The sequence below is a fragment of the Antrostomus carolinensis genome, unplaced genomic scaffold (genome assembly GCF_000700745.2).
Source record: "Antrostomus carolinensis isolate BGI_N321 unplaced genomic scaffold, ASM70074v2 scaffold19488, whole genome shotgun sequence".
Taxonomy (NCBI): domain Eukaryota; kingdom Metazoa; phylum Chordata; class Aves; order Caprimulgiformes; family Caprimulgidae; genus Antrostomus; species Antrostomus carolinensis.
This window is the reverse complement of record NW_010331147.1, coordinates 19-15,184: the sequence shown is the minus strand read 5'-3', so window position 1 is coordinate 15,184 and position 15,166 is coordinate 19. Positions and strand designations below refer to the sequence as shown.

Below are 15,166 nucleotides of genomic sequence, written 5' to 3'. Positions count from 1 at the left end.
CCTGCCTGCAGCTCCATCTATATAAGAGTAGCAGGAGCACTAGCATAGAAATCACTAATGCTTTTATTTCTGCATCACTTAAACTTTCTGGAGTAGTTGGAGGGCAATTAGCATTAAATATTTGTGTCAGCACTTCCATTAGTACAGGAGTGATAGCCATAATAAAGCCTCCCAAAAAGCAGAAAACAACTGACGTGGGGCTAGGACTTGACTAGCATCTTACTACCTCTGCCTTCCAAATTCTTTATCTTACTTTCCCCAGATTATTTGTTACCAGTGCTCTCCACAGAAATCCTTTTCCTAGCAGAATATTAAAAGAGTAATTCCCATTACTGTTTACCTGCTCTCCCTAAGCATCACACAGGTTCTTTCCCATCTCTTTCCCACCAAACTTGCTCCCACCAAAAAATCCCAACACAAAAAGCAAAGCAGGACCTAATTATGTTTTCATGGGGTCTAAAACTCACCCATTATACTGATTTGCACTCTGACTTCTGTTGATAAAATAGCCGTGTGGTATTTTCCAAAGACCTCTCGAACATGAGTCTTTAAAGGAAACTATAAAGTTTGATCAGCATCTCTGCAATATTTCAAAACTTTCCTGTCACTTCCATATAGTTATTTTTTTCCAAGGTGAGCAAGGAACTGTGGACATCCACTCAACTTAGGAAAAATAAAGCAAGACAATACCTCTTTTCTAGCACATTTATCTTGGAGTACAAAATTCTCCATCAAGAAGCGTTACATGTCTCTAAAGTACCTTCTCCCTTTCTATTTTTTCTTTTTGCACCCATTGTTTATTAAGATTAAAAACAATGAGCAATATAAATACCTCTCAAACCAGGTACGTTTATGTTGTTTGGATACAAAGAGTCTGCAAACAGGTAAAATAAGCAGATGCTACTGAGAGAAACATGGAGTTTATTTTTCTAAACATCTATGCCCTAGTGAAATACCACTGCCCCTTTACACAACACTTAAGTGCTCAGTTTATGATGTGTTATTTGATGCAATGGATTTTTATTCTGAAATTGAAGTTTACATGAAGGACATTATCATGTACTATCCTAAGGCAGCACAACTCAAAAAATCCTAAACAGACCATAAAGCTTATGACAAGTCTGTATAATATTGAATAATAATAGTAATATTGAGACTTTTCACTGATATTTTGTCAGGAATAGCCTGACAGCTATTTTTCTTATAGCTTTCTAGAACACAGCTATAAGAATGCTGAAAAAAGGAAACAGAATTTTTTTCTGCTTTCAGCAGTTTTATCTGTTTGTGTTTTGTTTGTTATTTTGTTAAGAAGCACACTACTAATTCTAAGTATCATCAAGTTTCACATGCTGATATCCCTACAGCAAAAAAATAGGTAGGAAGTAACTTTACCCTATATTGTTAAATATTTCTTTCAATTGTATCTACCATGCAGCTGCAAAATAAGGGGAAATTCTTAAATCATACTGCATTATGTCAGAGGCTGTAGCCAGGACCAAGACAAAAAGGAAGAGCCCAGCACCCCTTCTTTCCCCAGGACAGAGTCCCCTCTGCCCAGGAATTTGACTTAAGAAGGTCAAACCAGCTGCTTTGAACCATCTACCATTCAGTTTGTTCAAGGCAGGAGATTCTTCTTCTCTAATCGGTTTCATATGGTGAACAATTGTCACCTACCACTCAATCCCCTTTACCTGGAACTTATACAACAATTATCTTTAATTATTTCCGTGAGATACCTGCTAAACTGACATAAAATTAATTACACATCCTGTTTACCCACTGGTTCCAAGGGCTGCTGAGAAAAGGCAGGAAAACAAAACCACTGTACAGGCAGACATGGCAGCAAAAGGAGGGAGGGTGAGAGGGAAAGGGGAGAAAAAAAAATGAAAAAAAAACCAAACCCAAAACAAAACCCATAAAACTAAAAGAGGTAACTTGCTGTTTCCAGCAAGCCCACTCAAGCTGTCCTTCAGTAAGGGGAGCAAGGCACAGCCCTTCCCTTTGGTTTTTAACCTAGGATAGCATTACATCATTCAGTGCAACTAAGCCACAGTAATAGTCAAACTCAAAGTCCATGAAGAAAAGGTGCAATCCTTAAAATAAGCTTTCTCACTGACCCAAAGCCTACCTCATCCCAACTGTAAAACATGGAGTTACATAACTCAAAGGTCTAAGAAAAATTATCTGTGAACTTCTTTCCACATCTCACAACTATGAAAAGAGGACATACAGTAAATAACTCCAATGGTCCTGCAAGACCAGTAACTTCACATAAGCATCTAACTCTAAGAATAGTGAAGCATCACCTTTGTAACAGGTCCCTCAAGAGTTTATTTTACAAATCAGAAAGTAAGAAAAGAAAGCCAATAGTACACTCACCAAGGGCAATGATGATCCATTTTCAAAATGCATCTTAAAAAAACGCAACAGAATTCCAAGCATTGCAAAAGAAAAACAAAAGTCAGAAGCAAAGTTACTCGTCAGATTTAAATTATTCACATATAGATTAAGAATTACTCATATGTACTACTGGTTACCTAATGTATTTAACAAAGATGTCTACTTAAGTTCACATAATATAGTTTACTTACAAGTAAGCTGTCGGTAACCCAAACTCAAAATGTTTTTTCTGTCAAGAACTTAAGTGATTTAAGAAAATGCAACCTCTAACTTCAGCTTTAGAATTTGGTTCTCATTCTGAATAGGTTTTTCAACTATTGTTTATTCTCTGACAGAGACTTAGAAACTGGGATAATTCAATTATTATATACTTAATGATGCAACTAAATATATTTCCAAGTACATTATTTGCTTTTATAGAAGTACAGGCTGATGCACAGGAGGTTTTTAAGAACTCACCTTGTATGAAACATCCCAAACATTTTTGCAGTTAATCACTCTCCATAATAAAACATGCACAAGAAAATCAGATATCATTGAAGCAAGTGAATTTTGACAATGTAAGGTATCTGCAAAATACGTTAACTAATGGCATTATGCAAGTTTCACTCATATTTCATAGGGTAACACAGGTCACCCTTTTGCTCTACCCTGCTGAGGCACAAGAATGTTCCTATCTTACATTGCAATCACCATCCCATACAATGCAACTAAGAGCCTCTTTCTGCTTCAACTCGAGTTACTCTTGCAGTGCCTCTGCTGTTTTGCTGGACAAAATGGAAAGTCTTCTCTGCCTCACAATCATGTTGGAAGGTTTGATGTATTATCAGCTCAAGGGTATTTGGAACAGCCTTAAAGCTAAGTATAAATCAATCTTTGAGGAAGCCACTTCTCTTAACGTTAGAAATTTAAATCACTGAGGGCAAGAGTAGAGAAACATACAGACATCCAAGCTAACTGGAGAAAGGTCAGAGAGAAAAACAGCTGAAAGAAAGATTAAATTAGAAAGTACTTAGAGTTCCAGGGAATATGGAGGAACTTCATTTTGTGTTAGATGAACAAAAACTTTATTTCATGGCTTCAGTTAGAAATGGGGGATGCTTGGTTGTTTCTTTCTTTAAATAAAAATAACCTGAAAGTTATCCAATGAAAAATAGGATATTAAGTTTATTACCTCAGATAAGATGTAAGTGACATCATGATTAGATTGGGATGGGTAGTGATCTTTATTCAGATTCTAACAAAAGAAGCAAATTTTTGTTTATCAGCTATTTTTGGTTACATTATTGAGGAAAGTTCTTTATTAATATCCATAATTTTTAATAATTATGTAAATAATGTGTAAGACCACATAATCCATGTTGGCATCAAGAAAGCCATCAAATGAATTAGCTTAAGTTACAGACTTCCTTATAAAGAAATAAATAAATACTAATTCTGGAAAAAATCTAAGCAATAAAAAAAAGCTTCTGCCAGAACTTTAAACCTGAAAAATGTACACATAAAGAATAACAGCTTCCATGTCAAGAAAAAAAAATCCATTTATTCAGAAAGTCACTTATTTAAAATATTTTCTTACTTGTCGCATACTGAACAGTGATGGCAACGATCTGGTTTTACAAGATGGCATCTGTCACAGTATCTGATTGCTGAAGAAAAAAGTTCCAATATTAGATCTCAATGTATAGTTACACATTTTGATTCCCAAAGTCTGCACAAAAGTAAATATTAGCAGCTCAGCCCAGCAGAACCCCCAGGAAAGCATTTCAGCATGATCAGAAGCAGCTGCAAATACTGAAGCATTCTTTAAGTACCTGCAATGCTGAATCTAGCAGAGTGAACCCAAAAAGCTCAGATTTTGCAGCCTCTGCTAATCATGCTAATCAGGGCTTTTTCTTTCAAACCCCTCAGCTCTGCAAAACAACCAATGAACCAATAAAACCCACAAAACCCTCACTAGACTGGAAAACCTTTAAAGACTGTTCAACAATATAGCTATTTTACGCTATTATTCTAACAGCTTTAATTTACTATATGAGATTATCTCTTGGATTTGCTTAGCTAGCCAGCATTCACAGATTTACAATATCAGTAGGTTAAGATTAACTCCTAGTTTGGAAGAACTTTTGTTCTTGCAATGGAACAACCAGAAAGTAAAACAGTGACAGTTTCTTACTGTGATCTATCTAGCTATACATGACACGTACATACTGATTAATTTGGTTTTTAACCTACCAAAGAAGGGACATTTAATTTAACAGAAGAGGCTGTAGCAATATTTAATATGCAGTTAAATATTGCTACAGCCTCTGCTGCAGTTTGTTAGTATTACAGGCTATTTGTTTATGTCAGTTTGCAAACATTTAGCAAGGCATTGTCAATCCACTTTAAAATTCTGAACTGTACACAGCAATTTACTTTCCAACAATCTTTTCACTGAATAAAGCTGCATTAAAGTTAATTTCTTGGGTCACACTGTTATTTTATGAAGTATGAAAAGCAGTTCTTCCCTACAATCCAAACCCTTGAAATTTTTTTTTATCTTAAACTAATTGGTAGTAGTACATCAAGACACCTGCCTTCGGTGGTCTCCTCAACACCTATTTACCTCCAGACATTGTCCGTGTATAGATAGGAAGATCCTTGGCTGCCCGTCTTAAAACTTCTTGCTGGGATTCACCTCTAGGCTCTCTCTCTAGGGATTCCTTGTCTGAATATGACAGATGAAACTGGAATAATTTTTAAAATCAGGTATGTTAGCAAATTTCAAGTTAAATAAGTATCTACAGAGATATAAAGAGAAATAAGTATGTATTATATAAAGATGAATTAGCAGCAGGTACAAGGTATTACAGCAAATAACCCAGTGATCCAAAGACCACTAATTTAGTTCACGGCAACTGAAGACAAAATTAAAATTATTTCTGATTTGGTATTGGTGCAATGCTGAATGCTTCCAGAAGTAATAACTGACACTCTTCAAGAGGAGGATCAGGAGCATACCATTCCCTTGAAAGGTCAGCTAATTTTTTTCTATAATACTAAATATTAGGTAGTGAATATAAGCCAGGGAAATCAGTCTTTTCACTGAAAGAAAATACACAACTAGTAATAGCAGAAAAGAGAGTTTTATTTATTTTCTGGTGTCTGGCATTTTCCCTTTTATTCTTTGCCATTGGAGAGTTACTGTTCCCTTCATGCAGGTGTTAGGAAGCATTTTTACTTCAGAGATTGGCTGACAGAAGGAAGAGATAGGTGTCCTGCATGTCAGAATAACCAAATCTTAACATCCTCCTGGGTCAAAGGACAACTTCTGTCACTACCCAAAATGGCAATAACAAACATTGCTCTAGTAAGAGCTGAGAGGGTAAAAATGACTGAAAGAGGTGCACGGTATACATGAAGTAGTCCATGTTTTTCACACTCAAGTCCTCTGCAACATAGCAACATAGTCAGCTTTGTCGCTGTAGCTTCTGGAAATGGGCAGATGCTGAAGTCTTTGGTACCTCCATCAGAGAAGTACGACAGAAAATCACCTCTGAAAAGAGGTCCGTATTTGTCAGGAAGAGTGGCTGTCTCTAGCCTGTACTAGAAACAGAAGCCCTCTGCATAGCATTTATGTCTACAGAAAGGCTAGGCATTCCTATAATACTATTTTTTTCCAAAGTGATGCATGTTAAACTAAGAAAGCAGACAGAAACATACAGTTAGGAGCCTATTCACACCTCCATAGAGAAGGCACCGCTCTACCTTCCCTGACAAAGCTCACAATCTTCCAGCAGAAGCTGGAGGTTCACTGTTTAGCTTGAGTTTCTCAGGTCACCTTTAAATTTTTCTCTTGCAAGAATATACTCTTGCCAACACCTGAACTGATTTATACTGGGATATTTAGAATTTCTCACTGAAGAAACTTGTTTCAGAATTTTTTTTTTTTTTTTTAATACCTCCTGTTTGATGTACCCAGAGCTATTCCTCCATCATTTTCTGTTGGTTCTCAGAGTAGTCCTAAGTCTACAAAACCTTCCTGCCTGGGAAATCACCTTTTCTCCCACCTTCATGCAATGTTTGTATATAGCTGGTACACACAGGTACAGAATGGCACACACTTAAATGAAGTCCCTCAAAGTCTCAAAGAGAACTGCAGCTAGAACTTTAGTGCTTTTCATACATGTAAAAAGTTGAAATAAGCTTAAAAAGAAATATACAGGTTGTGTGGTTTGCATCAGCTGCAGTATTAATGAAAACAAGAAGCAAAAGTTTTATCTGTTTTTCAGTCTTCAAATGAGTATTTGCTATAGTTGGTAAGTCAGTTCAGTTAAGTTGAAAATACATCCTTTTACATTTACAGACTTCCTAGAAACTGGAAGTCAAGCAGTAACTTAACATTACAAAATACTCTAATTAAATTTTTAAAATATTGCTGTAGTAGATTAGGAAAAAGACATAGAACAACAAAGATGTAACTTACTGCCAGCAACATTGTATAAATTCAAAGAACACAGAAACATCACACATTGCTTTCTATTACCCAACTTGAATACTTTTAACGTCCCATTTGAAGTTCTCCAGCAGCATTTTATGATGGCTTTGGAATCCCACTATAATTACTAGGGATTTGTCAAAATGTTTTGGAAGTCTTTTATTGGCATCAGTCCAGTGATCTGAAAACCCTTCTAATTATTGCTACAGTTACCATACAGATACATATATTTTGCTATGTAATTACCAAATTAAATATGTTCTTAATTTATTTCGCTCCTCTCTGCCCCAAGCTGTAGCAAAGACTGCAGTGCTAAATTCAAGGAAGGTGCCGATTACTGTGAATTATCTACTTGTTTGTACAATTACATATCTTATTAGTAGTGAATGAAAACCATTCAGAAAAGAACCTCTGCACAACAGACAGAAATCACAAGCTACTTATTTTGTGTTGGCATGGTAGTTACAGGAGCTAGAGTTATAAGTCCATGCTGAAATAAGTATTGGCTTTGTGGATATTTCAAACTCCAGAGCAGCCATAGCATGATTCCTCTTGACCTCAGAGGTTGTGTGACACAGCACTTACTAAGGACTGTGGGATTTCTGTATAAAGACAGGATGGAAGAGGCCAAAAAGCTGCAATAGTTGTACCAAGCTACATGGGGAGGATTTTCATTCAGGGTATTGACAGTTTTCTTTCTGTCTTCCTTTTTTATTTTTTTTTTATTGTTAGAAAGAATGTGAAATTAAAATAATAAATAAACCAAATACTGTACTTAAAGCAATTATCTGAGACTACATCATGTTGAACGTGGTTTTGTATCTTAATATTCTCCAAGTCAACTGGATCCTTCTTTAACACTTCTGTACTAGCTGGACTTAGACCTGAGGTATATCATAGAATCATAGAATGGTTTGGGTTGGAAGGGACCTTAAAGATCATCTAGTTCCAACCCCCCTGCCATCAGCAGGGACACCTTCTTAGAGCTCTTTTCCATGCAGCTGTTCTGTACTAACTCCCTTCCTGCTTAGCCAGCTGTGGCTTCCCAGCATCAGCTTACCTGTTGTGTGCTCACACCACAACCCCCAAGTTCCTTCATACCAAAACAGATGGGGAAGAAGCTTTAATTCAGAGAACAACAGACAGATGCTGACAGGTAATATAAGTCTTTAACACAGGGAAATAACTTTTTTGCCCACATAGAAGTATTATATTCCCATGCAAAGATTTAAGCTGCTAGTTCGAATAACTCATATTTTTCAAGTGGAAAGTTTTTTTTTTCTTAGTATCATAAATATTATCTAATGCTTAAAATCTATTAAAAAACTTTTAAAACTTAGAGCAGGCATAATTGTTTTTTGTCTCGGTCATCACATTGTCTGCAATCTGACTTACTGCTATTAAGAAGCTGTAACTACCATCTGTATTTTTCTACACAGTTTAAAACTACATGAGATGAGAGTCTAAGTTATTCAAATACTACAAAATCAGGCATTTGACTTGGCTGTTTCAGAAACAAAAGTTAAGGTTATCTTACTTCTTTTGAAGGATTCATTGGTAGCGTAAAGATTGTTTTCCAATATGACCAGACGAACAGCATGAAAAATATGTGGTAAGCAACCAGGCACACAACTAAAATCAAAAAGGAACAGAATTAATACAAACAGACCAGTGATATTATAATACTTACAAACGGATGCTGTACATATCACAGATAATCACTCTAACAGATGTAAATACAGAGGCTCTGCAGAAGCTTTGCAACAAAAATACTGCACTGCAACTTTACATGAGACAAATACAGACTGTGTGGGGAAAGTCGTGATACAGGCTACATATATTACAAAAGTTTGAGGGGAGTGGTCAATAGCCTATTAGAGTCCCATAATTATTTAGCAAGCACTTTCCCTTTACACATTTGTCAAATCCTATTTAACTGATGCGTCCCTGCTTTTTAGCTTTACGAATCATGTATGGAGACTGCTAGCCACGCAAAAAAACCTCAAACACAAACCAATAAAACCCTACTCCCCTCCCCCCAAAAAAAAGGAAATATCACTACTTAAAAGATTACTAGAGTGAGGGGAGTCTTTGAGTGGATATGCATATGATACCTGAGCAGTAACCATAACCACTTAATTTGTTTTGCTAAATTTTAAGGAAGGAGGACAGTAGGGTGGTTTTTAGAAGTCTGCAGGTTCTTTTAATTCAAATGTTCATTCACTACTTTATTTTCTTCACTGCCAGTGATTTATTCTTAGATTTTTCTAATAAATGCCAGTCAACATTTATCATACTGAGTTTTTTTACTAGAATACAGAAGGTAACATTAACTTTTCCAAGGAGTCTGCCATGGATGGATAGGTGTTTCCATTTAAAAGCTCTCACTGTACTAAGCAATTCACTATGGTAAATAGTAAATCCAAAACTTGTAGCCCCAGATTAACTTGCTCTAATGCACAAGAAAGAGTATTTCCTTGGATTTTTCTTCCTTGGGCAGAGAAGCAGCAAATAAGGACAGCTAGGACAGCAACAGTGAAAAATATTATTTCCCTGCTGTACAGACGAACTCTGATCACAGAGAGCTCAGGGTTATATGGAAGCTACATGGTCAAACAGTCCTCATACAACTTCTATAAATTCATAAGATTGTCAAAAAACATCATAAAGGGAAACTTACGTACTTTCACTACACAATCTGAAGCGTTGCCCTCATATGGTTAGCCCAAGTTTTTATGCATGTAATGCTATTTGGTTCTAGAGAATTTTCCATAACACATGCATGGTGGTGAGTATAAATGCAGGAACCGTAGCCCAGCATTTTCTTAATTTTTGTAATTTTTCCTCAAATGTAATGCTGAATAAATGTTTCTGATGTTGAAGTTTGTTTACTCAAAAAAGCAGCAACATAGTAAATATTTATTCTTATTCACTAGGCAGTTAAAAAATAATAAACAAAAGCTAACAAAATCTGACTGGGAAAAAAACCATATACCGTATCTATAAACTGAAAAAAATCTCATCAGGATAAGTAAGTGATAGAACTGGACTCCACATCATGCACAATACACTAAATGATCATCTTGTTATTGCACAAGCATCTGCAGGAACAGTCCATATTTTTCTGAGAACTATTCTATCAACTCTAAAAACTCCTGATTTACTCAAACAAAATCAGTATTTTTTTAAACAACATTATATTCATAGCATGAAGTGAGGGCAAGGTAGGGGAAGTTACATCAGTTCTGTACGCTACGCGTTTGCTAATCTGCATCTACACTTTGTGAGAATAACGGTAACTGTGATTGATAAGAAAAATCCTCTTCCATACATTAAAAAAAGATACTGGAGGAAGACGAAATTTTAGCCTAATGACATTATCCCATGTTTCCCCTTTAAAGTCTGCACAAGACTTAAGCTCTTCTTGTTTGCTTTCACACCTCAGTTCTCCAACCTGTCCCAAGTCCCGACCGGTCGCTTCTCCCAGTTTACCTACCCACCAGTTTCCCTGCACTGCAATGGAGACCCTGGGCCACCCAGCTGCTCCACTGGGTCTGTGGGTGCTGAGAGTCCAACATAAGAACCTCAATTCCCTTGAGACAGAAAAAGAAGCGCTGTCCAGAGCTCCCTGGGCAGAAATCCTTCTATTTTACACTTTTTGTGAAAAAAGCTCAAATGGTGTAACCCTTGCCTGAAGGCAACCCACCTACAAATAGCTAGCACAGCTAGAGTTGCCTGGAAATTACAGCAACCTCTAATAGTGCTGAGCCCCATTTGCCCAGTTTTCACCCCTGAAAACACTTAGGGCAGAAGCAGAGCCAGAGTAAATTTCTCCTGACTGGCTGAAGCTCACCAAGGCTTTGAGCAGCTAAGAATAAGGAAATTTAATGTTACCCAATGCATTTTGCTGATATTTCTAATGTGCTTTGTGATCAACACCTAACAACACACTTGTCTCCCCCACACTATGGAGCAGCAAGAAAAGAAACTCTTAATTATTTCTTTGTCTTAAGGTGCTGAAGGTGGCAGATGCGCTTATGCACTCACATCGGGGGAGAGACCACTGAACTGAAAAAAATTTTCAAGCAAATGTTTCTTAATTGGCAAATTCTTTTTCTAAGTTAAGGAGTTGCCAATGACTTAATAAAACCTGCTGGAATTGCACAAATGCAAAAAGCATACAGTTTGTCTCCTAAGCCTCAGTCCTTTCCCCAAAAGCTCCGCAGTCCCACACTTTACACTTCCATGTTGTGCTGCAGTATTAAAATAGCATCTGGAAAAGCAATCTGAACATGCTACAGCCTCAGGGTAGGAAATCTAATGACAGATAATCAGGTAGTTTTATTATCTTCTGAAAAGGTAACATATCTGAAGGATTCTGTTTCTTCAAAGACACTGGCTAAAAAGAAACTGCAGAAGAAATTCACCTCCCATTTAAGTATGTCACACTCTACACAAACAGCCTTGCTCATCTTTATAAGTCCTGGTTTTAAAAGAGCTTTTTCTGTTATGAATAAATTTTTTTAAAAACAGAATACAAGGATTTTTTTAGTTGACACTTCAGAAAGCCAGTAAGAAGCATTAAAAGTTCTCATGTTTCTCATCTCTATTTGCAATGGCTAAAGAAATATTCAGAACAGCAGGATAATAAAAGGAGCTGAGGAACACAAAAAGTACACTTATTTAAATCAGGTTACATCTGTGTCTCAATTCTACTAGTAAACTACTATACCACCCTGACATATGAATTCCACTTATAAACAGCTAATAAAAATCTTACCTTTTTCTCCAATATTTGTCATTGTCACTGAAAAATGAGAAAAAAGGAAAGATTAAAAATTATGTTTAAATAGCAATTGATGTAACTGAACATTTTAAACTTCTGTTTTTCAACCAAAGAGGGAAGAGTAATCATCAAACAACACAAGCTTAAGGCCACACACTATCAAGCTTTTATGCTGTGTACATTCACTGCAAGAATAGGCACAGTGCCAATTGTTTATAAGGTTTTTTTGACTGCCAATCCCAGGCTCAGATCCTGAGAACTAGCACTTCCATCCAGATGAAGCTGCCCAAGTTTAACCCAAGAAAAGCAACATCTGAAAAACGGTTATTTCTTTAACTGTGGTTATACAGGTTTTACTTTTTACATGTGTTCTATTCTTGAGGCAGAGGCGCCAGACTCCGGAACTGGTTGTGCCAGCAATACTCAGTGATACCTTAGATCTCTAAGGCATAAAAATTGCAAGTAGACAAAAGTTGCATTTCCTTTAAGAAACTGCCCTTGGAATACAGGATTTGGGGATAGTAAGAGAGCAAGAAAGGCAGAAGTACACAAGTACCATGTATCAGCCACTGCAATTGTGAAAGGGAATAAATCTTTTTCTTACACCTATATTCCACTCTCAGTCATGGTATTTAAAAAAACAAAACAAACAATCCCACAACAGATATCTCAGAGAGATCAGAAACTCCCAAGTGATTAAAACCTGATGGTGCTCTTCCCTTTCCACCCAAACCACTCCACCACACAATTATCCATCCAAATTTAAGCAGTCTACAGACTGTAGTACACTGGCACCTACAACTGCAAGTGAGCTACTACTCAAATTCCGATTTTCTTTCTCCACTTGGTAGGGTAAGCAACGTGTGCAGAAATTTTGCCAGTCTTCTTGGAATAACTACTCTCTGCTAATTAAAAAGCCATAGCCAAACATACATTGCAGAATCATCAGTTTCAAACTTAAATCCACTTAACCAACCTTCCACAATGATTTGTGGTATTGTTCTCTCCTAACAGGGGAATGGCACAGAACATTGCTGTGAAAGTAGTTGTCATCTTTTTTCCCACCTTAACCTTGGATAAAATGTATTAATTAATGCGTTTGAGACTTTTTAAAAGTTTTCCATACATCTGTAAGTAAAGGACCAATACAACTAATAAATCCAAATTCAGTATTTCCACGTGACTGCAAACCTACAGTTCTTCAAAATTTCTGTTCACCTCTGGGACGAATTGCACTCTTCAGAGTCGATACCTGCTCAGTGGACCATCTTTTCAGCTTTTGCAGTATCCAGCATGGAAGCCAAATGTCAGGAGCTGTAGACCACGAAGGCTAAAATGTAAGTGCCCAAAGATGTCCAGTTAACCCCAGCAGAGTGAGAACCAGTTATTTTGGATACATCTTGTCATTTAAATCTGTTTTACCACCCGAGTGTAACTCAGAGTTATTTCATACTCTCCTGAGTTGCAACCACTGTAAAAGACTGAAGCAGAAGAGGCAAGGCTGAAAAGAGATGCCAGTATCTTAAATCTTACAATCTTTTTTCTACAAACTTACTGCAACTGGTGTGTACAAGGAGACTGGCTGTGCTGCTTAACAAACATCCCCTCACACGGTGGCACAGACGAACACACAAAATATCCGATAACCTGCAGCTTTCCACAAAAGGAAGTACTACGCCTTCTGCTTACACCTTTTTAAGTCATCTTTGACAAAGGCTCCCTGAAGGAAGTATAATGGATGGGAAAGTAATGGATGGGCAACTGCAATACCATAGGACCAAGGAAGAAATTAAGGGGTTTGTTTGTTTTGATTGTTTTTTGGTTTTTTTTTAAACAAATGTGGTAGAATTGACCGGGGGGGGGGAGAAGGGGGCAGAAAGCCCTTACAAATCAAATTGTCTCTGAATTCTTATGGTAACCACAAGATACTTATAATTCTAAAATCACACTATTTAAGTGCATGGAAAATACTTTTCTAGCACAAAAAAACCCCAACTGTCTAATTTTGGATTTGATCAAGGAAACATGTGCTATTGTCCCCACCTTCTGAACAGCACACAATATACTTATTTAAATCAAATTTTGTATTTTTCAGTATATTCAGTGATACAGCTTTGCTATATTATTCAATAGTATTTGATCATATAGTCTTCTGTGAATCATTTATACCAGTCTTTCTGGCAGCTTTCTCATTTCTCTTCCAAGGGGTTATATTCACTGCCAGTAGCGCACAGAAAAGTAGGTCAGACTGTGCATCCTGTCATTAATAAGTAGCAGCTTAAACACTGTGCATTAACTTACTGGTAGTCAAATAGCATATATATAATAAGGGTAAAAAGCACTTTTGTCTAAAATGACTAAAATAAACACTAAGGACAGACCAATCCGAGCCATTAAGCAGTTTCTACAATCTGGGAGAAAACAGGGTAAAACCCTTTGAGAGAGGAATGGAATGATACTCATGTATATTCAGAGATGGAGATAATTATAAAACCATGACCTCTCTTCAAGAAGTCATTAAAAATTACAGCTCTGTTCACCTGAGATACTGCAGGGGCCAATTTCCTTAAGAATCAGCCTTCCACCGCTAAAGCTTCAGGATGCCATTTACAGTACAGTACTAGCAGATCTCACATTATTAGAGCCTCTCTGTTTCATTATGCAGCTTGCAGACGGTGCTCATCAGAATCAGGCATCAGGCTGGGACGTACGTAGGACTTCAGCCAAAGTAAAAGTCAATTTCCTGAGCCAGAAACATCATTCTCTGCTTGCCCTGGGCCACAGGCAGCCAGAAACAGCACATTCAGTTGTCAGTGTTGCTAAACAGCCTGTGCCTGTAAAAAACAACGGTGACTGAGGACAGAAAGTTGTGTTATGAAAGATAGGAAAGTCCAGGATGGAAAGGACAGCCAGAGAAGCCTGGGGAATTCATCCCACACTTGCCTGTAGTCTTCCTTACCAGGAGAAAGCCATGCTGCATTAGGAAGGCTGCTTTGGCAAGCAAAGAGGCACCACAGTATCTCAAAACTGCCTGTTACAACTCCACCACCAAATTAGTTTGCTAAGAAGAGAAGCCACATTGCTAGGCACCTTGCACCAGGTCAGACCTTAATTCAGTGATAGAAATGGATTTCCCATTTCTTGAACTGCGGCTCATTTTCTCTAGAAATCTTTATTCTCATTCACCCATGGAAAAATTAAGTAGGCATCCATCTCCATGTAGCTAGAGACGTGGCAAGACACATTGCTATCACAAAACCCAAAAGACTTTAGAAGATAAAATTCACGTAAAATATTTGCCTTGGTTTTCTAACATTAAATTCTGCTTGACTTTTAAACCCAAAACCAGAGTTCCTGAACAGTAAATGTAATAATAACAATGTGTTGGGGTGTTGAGTTTGAAGGGGGGGGGCGCATTTTTGGTAGTGGGGGAAGGGGCCACCTTGTGATAAGCTTTTGTGAGAGCTCCCGTGGCTCCAAGGCGCAGCCCCCCAGCCCAG

The 15,166-nt window shown here is 37.3% G+C and overlaps 1 protein-coding gene across 1 annotated transcript in view; it reads right to left on the bottom strand.

The window, feature by feature from the left end:
• Window positions 1-14,554, bottom strand: part of ZDHHC2 (zDHHC palmitoyltransferase 2) — a 25,941-nt gene extending 11,387 nt beyond the window's left edge. Inside the window, exons 1-6 of the mRNA XM_010173144.2 lie at window positions 14,521-14,554; window positions 11,661-11,687; window positions 8,418-8,512; window positions 5,009-5,129; window positions 3,980-4,049; window positions 2,380-2,412 (exon numbers count right to left, since the gene is read on the bottom strand). Coding sequence (XP_010171446.2) covers window positions 2,380-2,412; window positions 3,980-4,049; window positions 5,009-5,129; window positions 8,418-8,512; window positions 11,661-11,687; window position 14,521 — 347 coding nt within the window. The 5' untranslated portion in view covers window positions 14,522-14,554. The remainder of the gene's footprint in view (window positions 1-2,379; window positions 2,413-3,979; window positions 4,050-5,008; window positions 5,130-8,417; window positions 8,513-11,660; window positions 11,688-14,520) is intronic.
• Between the last annotated feature and the right edge of the window lie 612 nt (window positions 14,555-15,166).